Below are 24,533 nucleotides of genomic sequence, written 5' to 3' on the forward strand. Positions count from 1 at the left end.
TGCAGCCACCGTTCCTTCACATCACAACCCATCAACTGTGTAATAATCTCAGCACATACAGCCATTCCACACATTCATCCTTGTTTCTTTGCAGGGTTGCACCTTTAGTCATCCTTTATAACAACAAGTCCTTGCTTGGTGAAAGAGGCAGTGCTCCAAGACCCTATTAAATCCAGTTTCCCAGTTAAAGGAAATGAGCCCAAAAACAGTATGCCACACAAGAAATTATAGTCCTTTTTCACAAAAAGCAATTTCAATCATCAGATATGAAAACATGAACACACGTTGAGTGAACGACATGAAGAAAGCTTTCTCTTGTGCATCTTAGAAGCAATTTTCATTCCCAAAATGTTCCCGCTTGCTCCTGTTTCTCACCAGGCTTTGTAATTTCCTCAGGAGGTAATTCAGGAGAAAGGATTTCCCCTTGCGCTGCTCGCCAATGATGGAGATCATGCACACTAAGCAGTTCTTCACCTCTTCTGACTGTAAACAACTCTTAAGCGTTTGTTCATGAACAACCAGCCTTCCATCTCCATCCAGCCCCACCAGCTGCACTGCTGCCACAGGGTCAGTGGGCTCATTGGTCTCCTACAAGAAACGTACAGAGAACCTGTGAGACATTTGAACGCAAGCAATATGCTTATGCCTGAGAAGCTTAGAACTCACTGGGGTAATGCGGATCCATCATCTAAGATATTTTAGAAATGCAAACAAGCATCAGCTGTAGTCACTTCTAAATAAACATTTATTTTGTTATCTTGACAGGGCATTTAGAAACGAGCACTCCAGAAATGCAGAGGGCAACTGCTGGATGGAGAGACAAAGAAAAAGACAAAAAGATAACGGCAGAGAAGCAGTTAAAGAGACTAAATCTAATTGACAGAAAAATAAGGGTGAATTTAAGAGAGAAGATACTACCTGGAAGAAAAATTGGCAGGGAGGATCAGGGAGACAGATACAGTACTAATAGGAGGAACCATTAACCACAGAAACACTATTAGAACCTATAATATTTCTGCTCGATCCTGCTCCCTTAACGCACTTTGATCAAGGCTCCGGGTCTAGCTAAGGCATTTGTCTATTAAGAGGGAAGCTTCCAGGCCTGACTGCATCAAGTCATTAGCTTCAATTCGAAAGTTGCTCACAGCTTGCTTATTTTACTGCCAGAGCAGATTGAGGAGGCTGGCCTTATGCACTAGGAACAATATTCCTAAGTCAAAGTAGTCCATTTTCCTAACTTCTAAAATTTCATAGAATACCATGATGTTTAAACACTCACTGTAGTATTTATCGTTGACGCTATGAGAATTGTTGGCAATAGCTTACTTTAATCCGTCATCTGGTTTAAGTGTTAAACAGCTGCCACTTGGTAGCTCGGTGAGAGGCCACTCGAGCCTCAATGTTTTTAGAATCTAATAAAATATTACATAAAATAAAAAAAATTAAAAAAAACGAGGGCAGCAAATGATACTAATCTCTCTTTAGCATTTGTACCATGAATGGATACAGTATAAAATATGTTTGGTACTGATTCCAATGTGTATTGTTTTTAGAAGTGAACCTAATAGTTTTTCTGAAACTTCTCTCAAAGTAGATTGAGTTCTCTGGCTTGAGAAAAAGTATAGCAATCTTCCTAAGCCTTTCCTGGAAATGGCAAAACTATCCTTTGTCATGCTGTAAAGAAAGGTGCTAATCCTGGGCGGAGAATAATTCTGGCAGGCAGATCTGGTCGAAAATGGAGAATATTAAGAGGTAAAATAACAGACCCTCTTTGGCAATGGATAGGTCAAGAGACAAGTCCAAGCTTCTCTATAGAAGGACATTTTTTTCTTGTCAACTTCTAATATTAGAATTTTGCTTTGAAAGGTTCTCAGGCACCATTTGAGAAGATAGAAGGTCGCTGGAGCTATTTTCATTAAAGGTACCCATCTCTCTTCCATTTAGACTGTATGAAAGCGTAGTAAGGCAGCGGTGTAACAAAGGCCAACGCAGCACCCACGGTGCGGGGGACCCCTGAGCTTCAGGGGGACCCCTGAACATAGTATCGTGGCCTAAGAACTCCTCAGTGTGTCTGTAGGGGGCCCCTCCATGTACTTTGCAGGGGAGGCCCCCTCAAGTTTTGTTACACCACTGCAGTAAGTGGGATTTAATTGGTTACCATTTCTTAGGTACTTTAGGGCTGGAGATTGACACAATCACAAAATAACTTGTCTCAAGAATTAAGCCAATCTGTGCATCATATTAGACTGAGGACGCTGGCAATGCAGAGCAGCTCTCCCTATTGCTCAGCAGAAGAATGTGTCATAGGTAGGAGGGGAACAGACTCTTCCTTACCCCTTGAACAACAGGAACACTGCTTTGGTCATCAAGAAGCCAGGTTGCTACATAGCTGCTGTACTTGCCTACAGACAACTACTTCTGGGACGGCTTCCTGCCATGTAGAGCCACAGAAGATCACAGATGACAATCCACAGTAAATAAGCCTCTCTGCGCCTCAAAGCCACTTGTTGAATTATTACAAAAATTGTTGAGCATGACATCAGCTGATGCGGATCGAATATTGCACTATGAGAAACTAGACAACTGACTACCAGCCCTCAGGAGTTCTAAGAGCACTAATTAAGCCACATTTAAAATCTACCTCCTATACATGTGGAACTGCAAGAAAGCCCTTAGAAATACATCCAAGTAACATTACCCACTGACCCAAGAATGGCGCAATCACCAAAGGCTCTCTGATGCTTAATCCCACTCTGGGAAGGACTGTTTCATTCTTTTACCAAAAATCATCTGGGTCTGCCTAGCTGGACAGGCTTTGCACCAGAATAACTGACCAGGAGAACCCACTGTGACAACACAATGAACAATATCATCAGTGCCTAATTTGTAAAATATTAAGTCCAGGTGCTCAATTTTTTTGTAGGAGGCCACACCCACTTCCCCAGCTCCGCCCACTTACTCCAAAGGCCCTACCCACTTACTCCAATGGCCCCACCCACATTCTCAACTGGCACTGCTGAAGGCCAGATGTAATATCATATCTGAATTTCAGCAATGGAGCCTTTCTCAAGTAAGGTTTTGATAGGAGGCCCGCCCCCCAGTCCTATGAACATTTTGAAAAATATGAAAACGAAAGTGCATTTAAAGTACAACTCTGGAATAACCTGGCTAAATGACTAATCCATTGAAAGGGGCATGTCAAATATTCCAGTGCTCTATGTGCCAATTTGGTAAAAGGACAGTACTGGTGTATGTGCAACGGTGCTTTGCGTTGTCATTTTCAGCAGAGTCTAACTGTGTGTTTTTAAATATCTAATGTGAAAAAATAAACCAAAATGTTCTGAAAACAATCTAAACAGATACATTGGATAAAATCATGTAATACACTTGAATATGCCACTTGTCACTTCCAGTAGCCAAAAGGCTTGGTTCATAAATAGTTGAGTATTCCATTAAAGTGAATAATTTTAAAGAAACAATAAAAAAGATTATTACAAATTAGGCTTGTTGCTATTACCTACTCTGATAGCAATATAGGTGCATTTATTAGACATTCAGAATAGTAAAAATCATGGAACTTTACTGGTTTTTCCAAATGTAGTTCTGTAACACACAGACAAGGCAGATTACAAAAGATGCACATGTTCAAAATATTACCTTTTAATTGAAGATTTGTATCTTAACATAAAGCACAGAATGATTTCATCTACCCAAAAAGGTCCTAACACCTAGGCCAAAAAAAGAGGTAGTGGCTGGGCAGTTTGAAATTGACCATATCTCAAGTCATACATATTAGTGCACAATGAACACAGTGCCATACAAAATATTCAAAGACAAAATAATTAAAAATAAATATAGATAAAATACAAATACACAAATATATGTTCTAAAATAAATAGAATATATAAAATAGAACAATAAATTTAGCAAACAAAGACAACACAAATTCTACAAACAATTAAATTGACACTGTCAATAAAGTGTTATAAATGCAAAATAAATAACATGTATATACTAGAACAATGATTAAATATCCAAACATGGTAAAGTCTAACTTTTTATGTTATTTGAAACATTGTAATGGCATGTGTTTTGTCAGGTGGACTGGGCTATTTTTCCAGAAAAGCCCATAAACTGTCTACGTTGCTTGTGCATTTCAAGTCTTCCCTTTTTTTGGTGCTTTACTCCTAGTGTCATGTGCTGCTCTTCGTCCTTTTGCAAGCCATGACTGAACATAGGGGATGGAGTTGAATCTCCTAAATGGTGGGCCAACAAGATTGAAAAACATTAAAGAAGATGTTGTTTCAGTCAGCAATGATGCTCTTGTAGATGTGTATATAAGATTCATTTGAGAAAAGCCCCGCTCACGTTCTGCAGCACTGTTAGCAATAGTGTGTAAGGCTATCAAAAGCTCCTTAAACTGCCTTTTAATGTCTTTGCCTCCAGATTCCTTATACTCTCTGTAAGCACGTATGGTTTGTTGACTGCCAATGTTGAATCTTTTACATAGAGGCTCAATATCACTTTCACTATAAAGAGCAGGTAGTTCATCAGGCCAGTACTGTTTGTATAAAACTTTCACTTCACTAATAGGTATATCATACTCAGCCTTTTTGTCAGAAGAAATAGTACTTCCTGTAGACAACAAACGATGTCCTAAATTTTCTGCAAGGCTGCAAAAAAAATGTCCCTGTTCAATTATTTTGTCAGTGGTCTTTCCTTTGCGCAGCACCACACCTTGGAATATATTTTGTTCTATGGCCTTTTTACACTGTGAGAAATGGTTCTCTTGCCTGTCTACCATTGCCTCAAACACTGCTATTTGTCGACAAGCATCAATGTGCATCAATGATTGTAGAGTCACATTTCTGTAACTCAAGTGATAACTATGATAACTCCTGAAGAGCATCATACATGAGGCCACGATTAGCAATAAACTGGATAGATGCTAACCACCTACCTAGGCCTGTGTACATATCACCATGAACTGTCCCGGAAACCATCATCAGCTGCATTAGTAAAGTGTCTGTAGAGAGCAGGATAGCATTCCAAATAGCCTCCACAGTTCTGAAGCCTGATGCAACTCAATGAGTATCTAACTCTCTACCTGTTCTGCAGAGCTGAATGTCAAGAGCTTCTGCATATTCTTTTAGCTCCAAACAGTTTTAACAGATGTGGCAAATAGAGAATACAACTTATCAAGTACGTTTTTTAAATGGTTTGCAGCGCCAATATCTTTCATCACATCATGAACTGCAAGTTCCAGGCGATGTGCTGAGCAGTGCCGGGCTACAATATTGGGAGAGACTTTTTCTTGCAACCTCTTTACAACACCACTGTGGTGGCCAAACATCACTGAAGCCCCATCACAGGCAACTGAAAACAGGCATTTGGAAAGAAAGTTCTCACTTATGTTAACCAGATCTTTTTTTAGTGCAGATAGTAAATTGCCTACTAAGCCATCAGCTAACAAATCACTAAGCCCAACAAGGTCAACAAAAATATTAACAGGGGAGTCCATCCCAGATAGCTGCAGTCCAATGAACACATTTAAAGTAGTTTTTCTATTTAAAGCGGTGGCTTCATCTAGTAAAAGACTTACTTTTGGGGAAAGCTCAATTATTTTGGAAAATATCTTCCACTTCATTTCTGAGGATGTATGTTTGAGCAAGACACACTGGAGTGCAAAATTCGCCCCATATCCAGTCCATTCAACTGGTGGCAGTCTACATCTGTTTCAAAACCGTATGCTGGCCTGTTCCGCTTTGCTTCCTTATAAGCTACACAGAATATTATGGCTGTTGCTGATATTTGTGCAGGTGGAGCTTTTGCAGTTACTTGCAATAAAGGATATTTTTTAGCGTTTTCCACGATTTTTAAAGTTGTAACATGAGCTTTGGTTTGTGCATGTTCTGCAATCTTTTTCCTCAATGATGTCTGCTGTTGCTCTATATTGGTGCCATATGCCTTCACAGTAGACTCGGTCCATTCTTTGGACAATTTCATTCCCCTAGATTTCTTAGCACAAAGATCATGGACTTGGCGATACACAGAACAGCCAAGGTTAGGGGCTTTAACAATTAACCATGGATACCTGCGTTGGAAATATATTTTTGGTCATGTTTCCAACCTTTAGGAAGGACACCTTTCCTAAAAACTGTGGCTGCATGTTGTTTAAGTGACATTGTGTCAAACTGTTGGCTGGTGCTTGGTGTTTCCTCTGTCTCTGTATCACTCTCCACAGCATGATGCTGCTCATCTCTAAGAGGACTATCTTGGGTCTTTCCTTCAGTAGGGGTGATAACGCTGATGCTAGTAGTGGTGTCACTCTCATCTAGTGCCTTCTCTTGCACTTCATCATCTTCTTTGTTTCATTCATCCATTGTAAGAACACAGCCTTTTCTAGCAAGCTTGCTAGCGACTCCTCATCATCTTTTGGCCTAAATTTTGTGAAATAGCTTGAAATCTTCTTCTGTCCAGAATGTGACATTCTAGCAAAGCAAAGTGAAAGAAAACACACTAGACGTGTGTAGGGTTTGATCTCAATTCATCTAACAGCCACAGTTATGAACAAGCATAATATTTATTTGCACCAAGGACATTTCTGCACCTGCACATCTATTGCCATGACTCTGATTACAAGTACAACCCAAACAGATCCTACTTTGCCTACCCAAATTCAAGCCTTTTTCAATTCATACATCTGCCCTACAGTGCTTACTCGAAAGACACAAAAATGCCCTCATTACAACTTTGGTGGGCGGCAACTGCCGCCCGCCAAGTTGTAACCGCCGAGCAGCCGCCAATGCGCCTGCACTCCCGCGGTGGCCATTTCGACATCCCCGCTGGGCCGGTGGGAGGAAACAGAGTTTCCGCCCGCTGGCCCAGCGGGGATGACGGCTGTAACGTGGGAGCTAGCTCCAAATGGAGCCGGCGGTGCGACGGGTGCAGTTGCACCCGTCGCGCTTTTCACGGTCTGCTATGCAGACCGTGAAAAGCTTCATGGAGCTGTGCCAGGGGGCCCCTGCACTGCCCATGCCTAAGGCCCACAGGGGCCCCGCGACTCCCCTTTCCGCCAGCCTTTTCATGGCGGTTCCTACCGCCATGAAAACTCTGGCGGGAGGGGGACTCATAATCCCCTCGGCAGCGCTGCCCTGGAGGATTAAATCCGCCGGGACCAACGTGGTGGAAAACCGCCGGTCCCGGCAGTGCGACCGCAGCGCTTCCGCCGCGGTTGTAATTCCCAAGATTGCACCGCCAGCCTGTTGGCGGTGCAATCGACAAAACAGCCCTGGCGGTCTTTGACCGCCAGGGTTGTAATGAGGGCCAAAGTCTTTAAAGTCTGGCTCACCTTTAAGCTTTGGCTTCCAGTATTACTACAAAAACAAAGTAGGATCCATTTTGGATGACCTTGGTTCAGCGTGGCACAAGACAGGGGTGACCATGGCTTCCACCAGACAGTTATCGTGAATTCCCCTTATTCTTGTAACTGGAGGGTGGAGCCCAAGGCACTGAAGAGAAGGGTTTCCCTTACAAATTCAATGAGGTCCTTGGCCTCGTTAGCAAAGGGGCGCTGATTAGTCCTTCCTGAGAACTGCCATTTGGTGAATGGTATGGGGGCAGGTGAGAGTGTAATTTGTTGTTCAAGGAGAGAACGTTTCTCAACCAAGCCTGGCCTTTTGTCTGTCCTTCATTGTTGCTTCAGGAAAGGTTAGTGACAACCAGGTGCAGATAGCTCATAATTAAATTGTGCCCATGTTACTGGTACTCCTGCGTGGAGTCATTACCCGTTTACCTGCTTTAAGAAGCATCGCTTTACACAAAGGTTGTGCCACAGAAGCAGCCTGAAAAGGGCACCTGAAAGAGACCCAACCCACATCTGTAGCAAGAAACAGTGAATCAACTGTCTGTGGTGACCTTTGCTGTACTGTAGCCTGGGCTGTCATGATGGATATGTGAAAGGAACTGGGTCCAGGAGGGACAGAGGAAGTAATGACAGTGTAATATTGCACAGAAATTGAAATCCAAAAGATTAAAATACATTTCTGTGTCCTTAACAGACCATGGGGCAGATTTAAGAAAAGTGGTGCTGCACCCAGTGCAGTGCCACTTTCCTTGCGCCCCTTAGCGCCACCGTTTGTGCGCCATATTTAAAATACGGAGCACCATGGCGCAAGGTAGGGGGCAATCGCGTCAGAACTTTTTATGCTATTGATCTACTATTCAGGGTTAGTGCCACAATTTTGACACTAGCCCTGAAGAGTACATTGGGGCCCATTGTAACCAATGGTGTGCCCTCTTTTAATGCCTGCATTAAAAATGCTGAAAAAAATGGTGCAAAGAAATCTTTTATATTTCTTTGTGCGATTTTCGTTAGACCCATAACGGGGGAACGCCCCTCTTGCATACATTATGCCTAGTGCAGGCATAATGTAGCGCAAGGGGTTACAAAGTGACAATCATTGCATTTGCCACTTTGTAAGTCTGGTGCAGATAATTTTGGCCTCCTTGGGCCACATTAGCGTAAAAAAATTACGCTAATGTAGCACAAGTTGGCGCTAGGCCCACTTAAATCTGGGCTCATGTATGTCTGTAAAGCACATATTCACTAGAAGGGGCCTTGACGCCAAATTAAAAATGTTGTTATCCAACACAATGGCAGTAATTTTATCGGCCTCAGAAATACAAAAGACAAAGGCCCTCATTACGAATGTGGCAGTCTCAAGACTGCCACACTTGCAATGGCAGTCGGACAGCCGCAGACAGGGTGGTCCGACAGCCCTATTATGACTGTGGCAGAGGAGCCACGTCGGACCACCGGCACTGCCAGGTTGCAACCTGGCGACAGCCTGGCAGTCTCGGCGGTCGCAATCTGCCAGGGCAGCGCTGCAAGCAGCGCTGCCCTGGGGATTACGAGTCCCCTTTCCGCCAGCTTTTGCATGGCAGTCCCACCGCCATGCAAAGGCTGGCGGAAAGAGAGCATAGGGGTCCCCATGGGGGCTGCACTGCCCATGCACTTGGCATGGGCAGTGCAGGGGCCCCCATGGACATCCCTGTCGCACATTTTGCTGCCCGAATTATGGGCACTGAAATGTGCGACGGGTGCTCTTGCACCCGATGCACCACAAAATTGCCTCAATGTTGTAGTGAGTTTTCCGCTGTTCCAGCGGGCCAAAATGCTGTTTCCGCCCGCTGGCCCAGCAGAAAACTCCTAAAAGGGCAGGCAAAAGACATCCATTATTGGCGGTCTTTTGCCTGCAGCGGCTTCGGCGGTCCTGTGAAAGGACCCCCAAAGTCGTAATGAGGCCCCGAGTGGCCACACCAAGATTTAAATTTAAGACCCTGAGATCAAACACAGATTTCTGAAGTGAAAATATTAGCCCACTGATAAACCAGAACCATCAAAGCATTTATTGCAAAAGAAGGTAAACAAAACGAACAGGAAGTATTTAGATTACTCTTATGAGTATATCTGTGGAATATGGCTGAAGGCTTTGGGCAAATGCCTGGAGGATTGAGCATTGTATGAAATCTTGAGGAAGCAACTTATAGCAAGAGAGATGTCATCCGACACACACACAGCTACTTCTCACAAGACAAACAAAACAGATGAGGAGTTAAACAACAGACTGTATTGAGACCACTTTTCCTCGAGAAATACAGACAAAATATATAAAGACAGCCAACTGTGTAGTGACAACCCCACTATGGCAGCTAACAAGATCAGTTGCAATACAATTCTGCAAAGGTCTCCAGGACAAGTATAACAAAACGGCCTCTATCAGTTAGTTGCCCCGCCTCCCTGGGTCCAGGTGCCACTGAATCTGCTGCACTAGTTACACCCCTGAAACTCATTAAACTGTCAGTACACCTTCTGCATACCCCAAAAACCCATAATGGCACAGAAACCAAACATAACCTCCCTAAAAGCATCAGGCACATTGACTTTTCTGAGCAAGAAATAACCTGAGAGGGTGCTTTTAAAAATCCACCTATACATTCCTCATTATACTGTGTGACCCGCTGTTGCCTCAAACATGCCATCATGGTCCCAGTCACTACTCTTAAAAATCACAATCAGACGCATATTCCTGACACAAACACAAGTAACACACCAAAGCAGAAATATGTTCCTGACAGGCAAGCCCCAGATGCCATTTCCTAAACACAACCGGAAGAACATAGATTAAACACACAACTCTGTGGGTCTACGACCATATTTTAAAGATTTGCAGCAAGGCACACTTTCCAAACAAGCACACATTTATTACACTCTCTGAAATGTATTTCTAACAACGGCACAGCCAAACACAGGGGACACATAAAACAGAAACATAGAACAAGATGCACACCTTCTTAAGATACACAGTCACTCAGGTACATTTTCCTAACACCCACACATTTTACCTACACTTAAAATACAAGGCATGCTACTTTCATACAAACCCCTACATGCATACATGGAAAGTAAGGCACATTATTTCTCTTGTTCTCGCTCATTCAGATGCACGCACAGACACAGGCTCTCTTCCTCTTTCAGCCTTAGGTTTCTCCATTCCATGTGTGAATATTTCATTCAAAGCATTTTTTTCTTTTCATTACGGCAATTACTGTCACAGAGTTTTAATAAGAGAAGCAGGATGTGCATCAGAATGTCAACAATAAAGCATGTACCAGGTCTGGCACAAAAAGGCTCCCAACTGATCTAGTAGCAGAAGATGTTGAACATTGGGCAGTTCTAAGTTCAGGTACATTTAATGGCCAGTGGAACTTAAAAACTATTTTGTAGATGGGTATCTGTTCTCTCCCATAAGAAATATGTAGAAAAATGTTTGCTAAATGGTGCATATTAAAGAGCACTTATTCAGAATCACCAAGGAAAACCAACTAGAATTTAAAGGAAATTCTAAGGAGGAATTGAGCTAAATACATTTGCCCACTTTGGTTCTGGATGCCCAAAGTGAACCCAAAAACCCAGGAGCATTGTGCATTGTATGTGGCAACTGGTACTTTACCAATCTATTACTTAAGCAATAGTCAGGAGGGAAGGCGCCAGCATTACTTACTGCTGTTCTCACTCCTACTACCTCAGTAATATGATGGTTGACTTGAAACACATGTTGGTTTTCAACCTCCTTGGGGAGGACATCTTAATAAAACCAAGGCAAAAATGCAAAAGAGACTGGATGTCATGACTTCTGAAACCGAAGATAATCAACTTTTTCTGACCATGAAAGGCCTGACTCTAAATTAATGCTGTAATAACTATCTATTTCTGTTGTATTTTGTGTCTCCCCGGGCTTGATTAGCAAATGACACCCTAAACTGCCTGGGCCAGTCTATTAGTTAAAGAGAGTACCACACCTTACACATTTTTCAATTATTTTGCTCTGAGAATTTGGGGAATTTGAATTCCACTGAGATATGTACATTCTGTTGCTAAAGGATAGATTACAATATAGGTACAGGCCCACAATGAATGCATCACATGAAGAATATAAGAATATATTGGACTCTGCTAGATGCACAATATGCACCTCTCTGGCATATGCACTGCCTGTATCTAATTTATGCACATCACTTAGTCGTGCACTACGTCCAATATGGACATCTAAAGGCTCTGATTACATGCATATATCAAATCTCCAAAATATGCATAAATCATAGGCTCATGTAAAATGCAATGTTACAGATATTCCTATAGTGTACAAAGCCGACCCTTTGTATATGCACAGTATATAATGCTGTGGTATCTGAAAATCACACTTTTCAGATGTGCAGATTACCTAAGCATTAGAGCATATAATGGAGGTCTGCAAACTGCACATACCCGAGTCAGAAATACCCAGCTGTGCAGTCTTCTATTTGGTTGACTTATTATATATGTCAAGTTATGAAAGCCTCTGGCATATGTACCTCATATGCACTTACACCCGCTTCGCGACTATCTTTGGGGCCTCCCTCCGCACTGCAGCAGACACCCCAATCCACCCTCCCATTCACCACTCCCACTGCAATCTAGTCACCACCCCAACGGGCATTGACAAAGGCAATAGGTCGCACATTTCTTTCTTTAGGCATGTTAATAAATATATGCAAACAAGAACTTATTATTTCCTGTATAAACGAATGTGCAATATAGATGTAGGCTGGAAGGTAAAACACTGAATTACCTCTTTAATAAATACAAGTTTTAGGTTTGCATTATACGAAACAAACCACAACAGACTCGAACCCTGGTTTTGACAGGCCAAAGCTCCATAAAAACAGTACTACTCAAAAGCCATGCCACAAGAGCACATGATAAGTGTGTAGACACAGAGAAGGGCATCCTGCAGGCAGAGCTTCACAAACTGAAGGTTTGTAACTTATGTAAACCCTGTCTTAAAAGGGGTGGAGTCCCATGAGAAGCCATGCCCTATCAAACTGAAGGACAGCAAATGTTGTGTCCCCCACAACGTGTCCATAAATTGATGAGCACTTCTTTACAAGCTAGTGCGAAACACGAAACAGCCCAAGAGGGAAACAAAAAATTGACCAGAGAAGGGGTAATGGTGTAAAACAGTAAGCGCGCTCTAGAAGCAACAACCATATGGCATTTCTTCAAATACTAAAATGTTTACAAATATCAGAAAGAAATGTTAAAAATATTATTTGAAAGCCAACTGTGGTGGGGGGTGGTTGTTGTTGTTCCTGTTCGGGAGTGTTCACAGGCTGCTTGTGTGTTCGTAGGTTGTGGTGTATAGTGGCATCGCTTTGCAAAATACAGTAAGGGTGCAGATCAAGAAATGAAAGAGGGCAGGCAGCTGGAAACCTGGCTGCTCTATTAACAACATGCAGACACATTACTATCACTCAGCAGTCAGGATTGTGCAGCACGTCATCTGGACTGGAATTTGCAGTCCCAAACAAACCCTATGACGACCTACACTACTTTAACAAAAAACAAGCACAAGAAATAAGAGGTCGCACTTTTCCGGGAACGTACCTCAACCATTATACAAGACATACTTGCTTAAGTCGAAGTTCACACTACTTGCGCATGTAAAGGCATGTTACGAAAAAGAAATACATGAAATCATGACTTACTTTTACTACTTAATGCCTTTTAATTAAAGGCAGGTCTGCAGCCGCTGTGCGACTCTCTGTGCTTTCTTAGTTTGTCAATGACTAGCTCTGCAGCTGCGCAGTACACTGGGGCAGGACGCGGGTGACAACCAGGGCGCTCACTGGTCTTCATTGTGTCGACTCGGAGAATACACGACGAATAAATGCCAAGGAGGGACGGGGAGGGGTATCCCCTTTTTCAAGTGTTCAATGGTAGCCCGCGCTTACACTACCGTGATTGATGGACCCACCTGTTAAGCTGACACAGCAGGAACCTCACCCAGGCAGTTTCTGGCGGTGAGTGCGCGTGCCTCATGAGGCAGGCCTCAAGCGGTGTCCAATGTTTTACAACACTGTGCAAAATCAACTCTTCACCGGGAGGCCGTGTGAATTTAGCAAGCTGATATCTTGTGTAGCCCCGAGAAAAAAGTGCTAAGCACCGGTACCACAAGCGCAAATTAAGCACTGAGCATCATTCATTAACAGTCAAAAATCACCTTCTTCTGTGGAGTGTCTTCACATCTTTAAGTTTACTTCACGGGGGCAATTTGAGGACACAAAACTCAACAACCTGCATCCGCACCTTCCCTCCACTTAGAATATTTTTGCTTCAGAAAGACATCAAACACACAGGGTAATGTTAATGACTGAGCCATGCCTGCCCTTCCTAGGCAGCCATGTGTGTTCACCGTCTGGTACCCCCAGTGGCCCGGTGCTAGGCCTCCGTCATTTCTCCAGGACATACCTGATCTTTGGTGGCGTACTTCCACCACACAAAAGATAGTGCTGCCAAATTCAGGAAGCACAATTCAATAAAAACACTTGATGTCAAAATGAGAATATCAATAAAAATTATAATAACTCAATAAACGCTGCATAGTTGTGAAAAAAGGTGTGGGAGAGGGATTTTCTTGCTTGCGTTAGGTCCAATGGCATCCTTGCCAGGTCACTCTTGAACTGGCCCGTTCCGCTTTCTGAGTGACTAATTTTCACTTCTGCATTTCTCATTTGTTCCTCAAAGCCCAGCTGGGATCACACGTGATGAAAGAAACAGAAGGCTGATAAATACAGGGTTAGAACAACAAACAATGACAGAATCGACTATAATAAAGCGTGTGAGAGGGCGTATGTGTGTGTTTATTAGCACAGAACACTAGTGTGTTACAGTGGTTAGGGAGACCAGTTGGACTGAAGTCACTTCCCGTTTGACCAATCACTCTGAACCTTGGCGAGTGCATAAGTCTCTCTGTCAAGCAGTTTATTTGCCCTTTTTATATAACTGAGGATTTATATTACTCGGCACTCGGAAGAGGACAGTGCCAGTACCTCCGAACAGGGACAGTTACTTCCGAGCACTGTTCTTGGTTAAACTTCTAAAGACACAACAGAGCATAGCAGATAATGAGGTGTATCCAAGGGCATGGCACCGCCATGTTTTATTATGGGCGCCATACTTGTTTGACGGGACAGTACCACCAAATCTCAGAAGACTAACTGTGAAATGTATTTATATAGCACTTACTATCCTGAAGAGGTACTGGAGTGCTTTGCAGTGAGAGGCACACTGCTCCAGATCCCAAGATTACAGAGAAATAGATCAGCTAAACCTCTACTGCAGGAGCAGAACGGCAGCGCCACACAAGCAAGGTCGTTACAAAGGTCGGCTCTCATTCTGAGTGGGACAATCACTCCAAATAGTGTGCAAACGTCTATTTGTACCTGCTTTGGATTCACAATTTTTGCAAAATAACCACACATCTGAGAATTATTTTCTATGTGCAAATCGCATCATTAAAGACCTTGTTGAATTTGCAAGGACATTTTTTTGGGAAAGAGGGAAAATCAACAATAATCCGGTGCACAAACTCAGAAGTCACAGGTTAGCTCTCTTCCCAAGCAGGTAAACTGGAAATGCAGAGGTAAACCTGCATCGGGGAAAAGAAGTACTGTGTGGAATCATTATTCTCTGGGGCTGTCTGACCATGGGCCAAAACCGAACCACTCAGAATGAGGGACTTGGTGGGAAAGTGTAGGAGGCTGGCCTGGCTTGTAGTGGGTACCAAGGTGTACTTACACCCTGTGCCAAGTCCAGTTATCCCTTATTAGTGTAGAAGAGGTGTTTCTAGCAGCTTAGGCTGATAGAGGGTAGCTATAGCAGAGCAGCTTAGGCTGAACTAGGAGACATGTAAAGCTCCAACTATACCACTGGTGTCATATGCACAATATCATAAGAAAACACAATACACAGATATACTAAAAATAAAGGTACTTTATTTTTATGACAATATGCCAAAAGTATCTCAGTGAGTACCCTCAGTATGAGGAGAAGTTATATACACAAGATATATGTACACAAACCAAAATTATGCAGGTAATAGCAAGAAAAGTAATGCAAGCAGTGTACAGTTACAATAGATTGCAATAGGAGCACATAGGTATAGGGGCAACACAAACCATATACTCCAAAAGTGGAATGCGAACCACGAATGGACCCCAAACCTATGTGAGCTTGTAGAGGGTCGCTGGGACTGTAAGAAAACAGTGAGGGTTAGAAAAATAGCCCACCCCAAGACCCTGAAAGGTAGGTGTAAAGTGCACCTACTACCCCCAGAGAGCACAGAAGTCGTGATAGGGGGATTCTGCAGGAAGAACAAACATCAGCAATGCAACAGTGGATTTCCGGACCTGAGTACCTGCAAAACAAGGGGACCAAGTCCAATAGTCGCGACAGTGTAGAGAGTGGGCAGGAGCCCAGGAAATGCCAGCTGAGGGTGCAAGGAAGCTGCCACCGGATGGAAGAAGCTTGGAGTTCTGCAAAAAGAAGAGGACTAGGAACTTCCCCTTTGGAGGATGGATGTCACACGTCGCGATGAAGCTTGCAGAGGTGTTCCCATGCAGAAAGACCGCAAACAGGCCTTGCTAGCTGCAAGGGTCGCGGTAGAGGTTTTTGGGTGCTGCTGTGGCCCAGGAGTGACCAGGATGTCGCCACTTGGAGGAGGAGACAGAGGGGGCGCCCAGCAACTCAGGGAGCCCTCACAGAAGCAGGCAGCACCCGCAGCGCAGAAGTACCTGAACAGGCACCTGTAAGAAGAGTGAACCGAAGTCCACGCGAAGTCACAAAAGGGAGTCCCACGATGCTAGAGGACAACTCAAAAGGTTGTGCACTGCAGGTTAGAGTGTCGGGGACCCAGGCTTGGCTGTGCACAAAGGAAATCCCGGAAGAGTGCACAGGAGCCGGAGCAGCTGCAAATCACGCGGTACCCAGCAATGCAGTCTAGCGTGGGGAGGCAAGGACTTACCTCCACCAAACTTGGACTGAAGAGTCACTTGGACAGAGTTGCTGAGTTCCAGGTACTACGCTCGTCATGCTGAGAGGGGACCCAGAGGACCAGTGATGCAGTCTTTTGGTGCCTGCGGGTGCAGGGGGAAGATTCCGTTGACCCACGAGAGATTTCTTCAGAGCTCCTGGTGCAGAGAGGAGGCAGGCTACCCCCAGAGCATACACCACCTGGAAACAGTCCAGAAAGCCGGCAGGATGAAGCGATACAAGGTTGCTAGTAGTCGTCTTGCTACTTTGTTGCAGTTTTGCAGGCGTCCTGAGCAGTCAGCGGTCGATCCTTTGGCAGAAGGTGAAGAGGGAGATGCAGAGGAACTCTGATGAGCTCTTGCATTCGTTATCTGGGGAGATCCCCAAAGCAGAGACCCTAAATAGCCAGAAAAGGAGGTTTGGCTACCTAGGAATGAGGATTGGCTACCAAGAGAGGTAAGAGCCTATCAGAAGGAGCCTCTGACGTCACCTGCTGGCACTGGCCACTCAGAGCAGTTCAGTGTGCCACAGACACCTCTGTTTCCAAGATGGCAGAGGTCTGGGACACACTGGAGGAGCTCTGGGCACCTCCCCTGGGAGGTGCAGGTCAGGGGAGTGGTCACTCCCCTTTCCTTTCTCCAGTTTCGTGCCAGAGCAGGGCTGGGGGATCCCTGAACCGGTGTAGACTGGCTTATGCAGAGATGGGCACCATCTGTGCCCATCAAAGCATTTCCAGAGGCTGGATGAGGCTACTCCTCCCCAGCCTTCACACCTATTTCCAAAGGGAGAGGGTGTTACACCCTCTCTCAGAGGAAATCCTTTGTTCTGCCTTCCTGGGCCAGGGCTGCCTGGACCCCAGGAGGGCAGAAACCTGTCTGAGGGGTTGGCAGCAGCTGCAGTAGAGACCCCGGAAAGGCAGTTTGGCAGTACCCGGGTACTATGCTAGAGACCCGGGGGATCATGGAATTATCCCCCCAATGGCATTGGGGTGACAATTCCATGATCTTAGACATGTTACATGGCCATGTTCGGAGTTACCATTGTGAAGCTGTACATAGGTAGTGACTTATGTACAGTGCACGCGTGTAATGGTGTCCCCGCACTCACAAAGTCCGTGGAATTTGCCCTGAACGATGTGGGGGCACCTTGGCTAGTGCCAGGGTGCCCACACACTAAGTAACTTTGCACCTAACCTTCACCAGGTGAAGGTTAGACATATAGGTGACTTATGAGTTACTTAAGTGCAGTGGTAAATGGCTGTGAAATAACGTGGACGTTATTTCACTCAGGCTGCAGAGGCAGGCCTGTGTAAGAATTGTCAGAGCTCCCTATGGGTGGCAAAAGAAAGGCTGCAGCCCATAGGGATCTCCCAGAACCCCAATACCCTGGGTACCTCAGTACCATATACTAGGGAATTATAAGGGTGTACCAATATGCCAATGTGAATTGGTAAATTTAGTCACTAGCCTGTTAGTGATAAATTTGAAAAGCAGAGAGAGCATAACCACTGAGGTTCTGGTTAGCAGAGCCTCAGTGAGACAGTTAGGCATCACTCAGGGAACACATATAGGCCACAAACTTATGAGCACTGGGGTCCTGGCTAGCAGGGTCCCAGTGACACATAACAAACATACTGACAACATAGGGTTTTCACTATGAGCACTGGGCCCTGGCTAGCAGGATCCCAGTGAGACAGTGAAAACACCCTGACATATACTCACAAACAGGCCAAAAGTGGGGGTAACAAGGCTAGAAATAGGCTACTTTCTCACAGAAAGATCGGTGCCTCTCAGCATAGTTTCTGTACTAAGAGCTTCAGCACTGAACGGGCATTGACCGAACTCCCCTCTTGCCTTTCAGATCTGCCCATGATACAAACTACTGTGCTGAGTCAAATGCTTGCACTGATGTGTGGGGCATCATATCATAAGGGCTCAATCTAGCATCTTTCATCACCGATCTCACTCTTGAGTGGTCAGTGACACTGTCCAATCTATACTGGACTTTCAGAGGAAATGGCCCATTGCAAAAACCGCAGACAACGATCTTTCTATATCGGATACATTTTGGAACAGTCAATGACATATCTGGTATGCTTTAGATTTGATTGTCACTGCTCCAGTCCTACAGCTTTCACGAGACGCTGACTTTTTGTGAAATATAGCTTGGTGGGTTAGTGCCTGCAGGGATCTGCACTTCTACTTTACAATAATCTCTATTTGGCTGCTGTAGGCCTCTACTTCTAAGAACGGCGGCAGTAATTCAACCGAGCAACACAGCAGCCTCCCAGCAAACCAGTAGCGCATGCAAGGGACATCACCTCCCCGTCTGACTGAGGTCACTAATCAGGTATTAGTTCTTATTCTGGCTCGCCTCATTTTATTGGGCAGCACAGGAACCTCAGCAGAGCTGCTTTCCTGCAATCAGACAGCACGGTATTGGTTAGCAGGGCTGCAGTACATTCATTGGGGTTATCCAGACCCTTCCCTTTAGTACTGGTGCTTTAGGGGAACATTCCCAGCATCCGGGACATTACAGGCTTTTCTTAGTACGGAAAGGCACTTTCCATGAGAGAGTATGGACACATCTCTGCTGGACTCTAGCCCTAGAATGGGAAAGCAGAGGCTCTTCCCAGAGGGATGCTAAGAAACTGTACCAGCGTGTATCTGCTGGGAACACCCTTCTTGAACTTGGAGTAGTGGAACTTGTCCACAGGGGTGCTGTGCGTAAAACAGGGCAGCATCAGCGCTTCTATGCAGAGTTGCTTTCCTTCTAAGAGATAACAAAACACTGGCTACAAATATCAGTACAATAGACAACACCTTGATAAATAGTGGGATTCTATGACAGTTTAAATCCCACAGAAATAATTCCAGGAATTTGATGAATTTTGAATTACTCTTATGTGAAATTCCTGAAATTCTGCCACGTTGTGTAATTAAGATGCCATTCACAGCAAAATTGTGGCACGGGAGAGCAGGAACAACACAACCAACCAGAAAGTAGCATCTGTTACTTGCAACAATAGTGCTTTTCATGCTATTTTTAGATGTAAGGAGGCATTTCTCAGAAAAATATAGCACTAATGACAGATTTGCATAAATTCCCTGGAATTTCGTATAATTACACAAAGGCATACTACGCAAATTTCCAATACCCTAATATGTAGCATCTTTTTTTTAGGTAACGCTTGTTATGATATGTCCTTAAACTCTGCATCTCCCCTGATAAAGTGGTGCTGAATAGTTGCATCTCTTCTAGATTCAGCATCTCTTCTGGGTTCAGCATCTCTTCTGGGTGAAAAGGTGCTGTAGGTTTGTGCCTGACCCCCAGTCCAAGGTCTGCTCTTGAAAGAAGGCCAGCACTTGTCCCAGACAGAAACGTCCTTGTGGTGTTATGAGCATGCACTCAGAAGGGCTGGAGATACCTAGATCTCCTGCTGAGACAGGTAAACGATACAGGCTGGTTTCCCTCTAGGTATCTATAGTTGGGGTTGTGGGTGGAGTTGGACCAGTGATAGCAATTGGTGACATGTATGGTAATTTTATTTCCACCTTATCTGGATCCCTGTAATTTATCCAGCCAGTTTAATTTCAGCACTCCCTCTTGTTCTTTTAACTAAGAGGTTGAGTCCGCCCAAGTAGTACCATCTTACTTGGGTGGGGCTAGGTGGTCAAATGATGAAGCAAGACACTATCATGTGTGTGAGACCACCTAGTCCGTAAGGGAACTTACCCCCTCCCCTCTTATCACAACACAGCCTGTCGCTCCTGAGACACTCTCCACACATGCTTTCCCCCTCTCTTACAGAAACGCGTCCTAATCAATACCGCCAATTGAGGGAACACTGGTCCAACTCCACCCTCAACCCCAACTACCCCACACCCTTAGTGGCTATATAGATTTCTCTTGGGAGGTGGTGTGGGATAGCAACACTCCCAATACTCTCTTTTTGTGTTTCGTGTTTCCTTTAGGTATTATCTTACCCTACTCTTAAAATACTGGTTCTTATTACTAATTTACGAAGCAACTTCCCCCAACAGATTATTTGCACATACAAAACCAACACAAAGTACCACCGACCAGGGCTGTTGACTAGAGCACATCTACAACTCTGGCAAAATGTATCTCAGTGCAGCCAGTGGCACCATAATTCTAATATGACTTACAGTCAGGGCAACTGGAATTTTGCGGCAGGGGAGGAACAAATTATGCCTCAGGGTTTATTGAATTTTGCGGCAAAAAAAGCCAAATTATGAAGCACATTATGTGATAGTATTAACTCGTCATGGTGTCATTTTTACAATTCTTAAAAATATGTGGGTAAAGGTTTCACTTCATTAATACCAGTGTGACACCCACACACAGGAATATGCAACAGAAAGTTGACCAGTAACCCTTTGTAAAGGGCCTTCTACTCCGCAGCAAAACCGGTTGGTACCTTTTTAGTAACATTTAACTTGTCTGAGCTAGAAATATTTTTTTGTTAAAATATGGATAATATGGAGCAGATGATGGATAATGCAGCAAATTCTTAACTACGCGAAAATCGCATCACTCCACTGGCCCTGCTCATTGTGTTTACTCGCTGACGTGCCCCTTCCAAACATGTCCCTTTATTGAACTGTTCATACAGCCAAAGCTCTCATCAGGAAGACAGAGGCAGAGGAGACAGAATTCCGCAGAGAGGTTTACGGGGCAAAGGGAGGCATGAATAGAAGGGGGATCAAAGCTAATGAATGATCATAAATGGAGAGAGGGGAAGAGTTTTAGAGAAGGAGGGAGAAGAAGTAGCAAGAGAGGGAGATGAAGAGGAAGGAACGGTGGACAGAGAGCAGGTGGAGAGATTGTATTCATTTCTATTTTTGGGTGTAGTTATAAAGTGCAACCTATCCCAGCGAGCAGAAGAGTGATGCGTGAGTGATACGGGGGCAAGATGCCAGGATGCAGTGACATATAGGCATGTTTAAAATGAGAACTCAGGACACCAAATCTACACACATGCAAACTGCAGAGTGCAGCTGACCTCAAGTAGCCACTAGCAGGGAGGGCACCAAATGATGTGCCGGGCTCTTGCCCACAGCTGCTGCGGTCTCCTTATTACAGGCCCGACGGCCACCTCTCCACAATCAGGACAAGCAAAACCAACCTAGCACTCTGTTATGACGCTATAGTCTGTTACTCAACCCTGTGTGTCCAGGTATGTGGGGCTTGCTACATGCAGCCCATGAGCCCCACGCAAGGCCACGCGGAGGCTGAGAGGCCTGTGATAGTGGCTGTGGCACTCGCTCAGTCCTTCTTTCACCTGCTCCCCCCACCTGGACTGAAGGTGCACCCCAAACTACATGAACGCAGGAGAGCCCTACAAGCCCCGACCCCACCCTCAATGAACACAACGCAGCCTGGGGGCATGCCCGGGATTCGAGGGGTCAAGTAGGCAGAATTCGGGCTAAGGTCATCATGGCAGATTGGGGCCACACCCAAAACACTGAGCATCACAGAGCCCTGCAGTTAAATACCACATATATTTAAGTATTTGAAATACTTATCAATAATTCCATTACAAGATATTTGTCTTCCTCGTTACAGTCATTACACAATTGTATATTGATCTTACATTCTAGTCCCAATTTCACTCTTACGAAAGGCGGCAGATACCCTTCCCGTATAAAGGTTCCATCCACTTACACCTCTTCCTTACTGGGCCAAGCTAAAATACACCAGGCCCACTGATGACCCTCCTAAATCAAGAGGTTGAGCAGGAGTTTAATAACAACGCGAAGGATTAAAAAACTTTAAGTAATGGGTTTACTAGTAAGTAAAAGATTACCTCCATGTTTGCGTTCTCATTAATCATTATACAATGAAGCTATATGGGTAATCCGCACCCTCACAATGACCAATACCCCACATACAAAATAGAGACACTTAAATGCTGATCTAGTGAAATTTATTCATGTGTTCCTTCCACCCAACCCTCTGCCCAGGAAGCAGACCTTCCTTACCCTGACTTCTCTTATACTCCCCCAAGACAAGGTTAACACTTCTATTTGTAACCAAATCAACTGTGGATCTTGCCCATCTGCACAGAGATTGGAGCGATGGTTTCATACTCTTTCTGAAAGAGGCAAAATTCACAACAAAGACTCTACCCTTATGAAAGAAGATGCTCGACTCATATACATTGGTATTGCTAACATCTTAGGAATGACAGATTCCTGATCTGCTGACAGAGGATTATGTACAAACTGAGGCAGAATCGTCTCCTGATCCTTATGAAACGAAGATAGTACTTCAGGCCTGAAAGAAACACTCATCCGGCAACAATTGTATCTAGAAAATCCTTCAATAAAGTGGCCTGCATTAAAGAGTTTCCCAATTCCCACGGTCCATGTGTCGAAAATATGGCAACCAAAAATTGACATTGTCAAAAACTGAAAAGTAATAGACTCCAGAGTCCTAAATGGATGGTGTCTGCAAAGAAGATTAAATGAAGACCCCAAACTAGAACCGGCTTTGTTACTGCAGGTCTAGAAGAAGAATAAATCTTCAGAAGTCTAAAGCATGGGTTTCCAGGGAACCTACCTCACCACCGAGATTCTCTAAAAGCCTTTGTAGTAGCCCTGAATCCTTAAGGTGAAACAAGCTAAATGTAGACTAAAAACCCGTTGAAGGGAAGAAACAAGATTTACCCCCTCACAAGAAACGGGGGCTAAGTTTCTGGAAGCACTCCATTTTCTAAAAGACTCACACTGATGAGAATGGAACCTCTTCTAGCATTCTGAACAGCAAAGGCTAGACTCCTGAAAAAAGCCTTTTTCTTAAGACCTAGCCTCTGAAATTCCAAACAATCAACAGAAGTTCACTCATGACTAACTGACTGAGGGAAGGTTTCAGATGAGGAGAAAAAGAAACAAGATCCACCCACTCCAGACTCATCCCCATCTGTCGAAAGAAGTGGAAACCAAGAGGAGCCAGCTAAAAGGGAACAACCATTTTCACCAGAGCTTTCACCCTCTTGACCTTCATTAAGACTCTGGGAATCAGTAAAAACGCAAAGAGTGGAACTTGAAGGCAGTGACACAACAGGTTATCTATTGTAACTCCCTATGATCATCAATAGCTCCTTCGAGACCGCGAACTTCCCGGAGAGTTGGAAGCACACCGAAGTCAACGCCCTGCTAAAGAAACCTAAAGCGGACCCCGGAGACCTCAAGAATTACCAGCCCATCTCCCTCCTTCCCTTCCCGGCGAAGGTCATCAAGAAGATCGTCAACGGCCAACAGACCCGCTCCCTGGAGGACAACAACACACTGGACATCTCCCAATCTGGATTCCGTAGGAACTACAGCACCGAGACTGCCCTCATCGCCGCAACCGACGACATCAGGACCATGCTCGACAAAGGCAAAACTGTGGCCCTCATCCTCCTGGGCCTCTCGGCTGCCTTTGACACCGTCTGTCACCACACCCTCTACACTCGCCTCTACGACACCAGGATCCGCCACAAGGCCCTGGACTGGATCACATCCTTCCTCTCCAACAGAACTCAGAGAGTCCACCTCCCTCCCTTCTTGTCGGAAGCCACCAAGACCATCTGCTGCGTTCCCCAAGGATCTTCTCTCAGTCCAACCCTTTTTAACATCTACATTGCACTGCTCGCCAACATCCTCCGATCCCTCAACCTCAACATTGTCTCCTACGCTGACGACACCCAGCTGATCCTCTCACTCACCAAGGACCCGCCACCGCCAAAACCAACCCCCATAACGGACTGCATGCCATCACCAACTGGATGGAGAAGAGCCACCTCAAACTTAACTCAGACAAGACAGAGATCCTCATCCTCGGCTCCAACCGCTCCACATGGGATGACTCCTAGTGGCCAGCCACTCAAGGAACCGCACCAACACCCACGTGCGCAATCTAGCTTTCATCCTAGACTCATCGCTCACCATGACCCAGCAAGTCAACGATGTCTCATCTTCCTGCTTCAACACCCTCCACATGCTTCACAAGATCTTCAGATGGATCCCCACTGAAACCAGTAGGACGGTCACCCACGCCCTCATCAGCAGCAGACTGGACTACGGCAACGTGCTCTACGTGGGAAGAATGG

The 24,533-nt window shown here is 44.8% G+C and overlaps 1 protein-coding gene across 5 annotated transcripts in view; it reads right to left on the reverse strand.

Moving 5' to 3' along the window:
- Positions 1–24,533, reverse strand: part of LOC138304297 (RING finger protein 112-like) — a 333,811-nt gene that overhangs the window by 182,693 nt on the left and 126,585 nt on the right. For all 5 annotated transcript variants that reach the window (XM_069244246.1, XM_069244245.1, XM_069244247.1 and 2 more), the window contains one exon: positions 376–588. In XM_069244246.1, coding sequence (XP_069100347.1) covers positions 376–588 — 213 coding nt within the window. The remainder of the gene's footprint in view (positions 1–375; positions 589–24,533) is intronic.

This window comes from Pleurodeles waltl, chromosome 7, assembly GCF_031143425.1.
Source record: "Pleurodeles waltl isolate 20211129_DDA chromosome 7, aPleWal1.hap1.20221129, whole genome shotgun sequence".
In the NCBI taxonomy this organism is placed as follows: Eukaryota; Metazoa; Chordata; class Amphibia; order Caudata; family Salamandridae; genus Pleurodeles; species Pleurodeles waltl.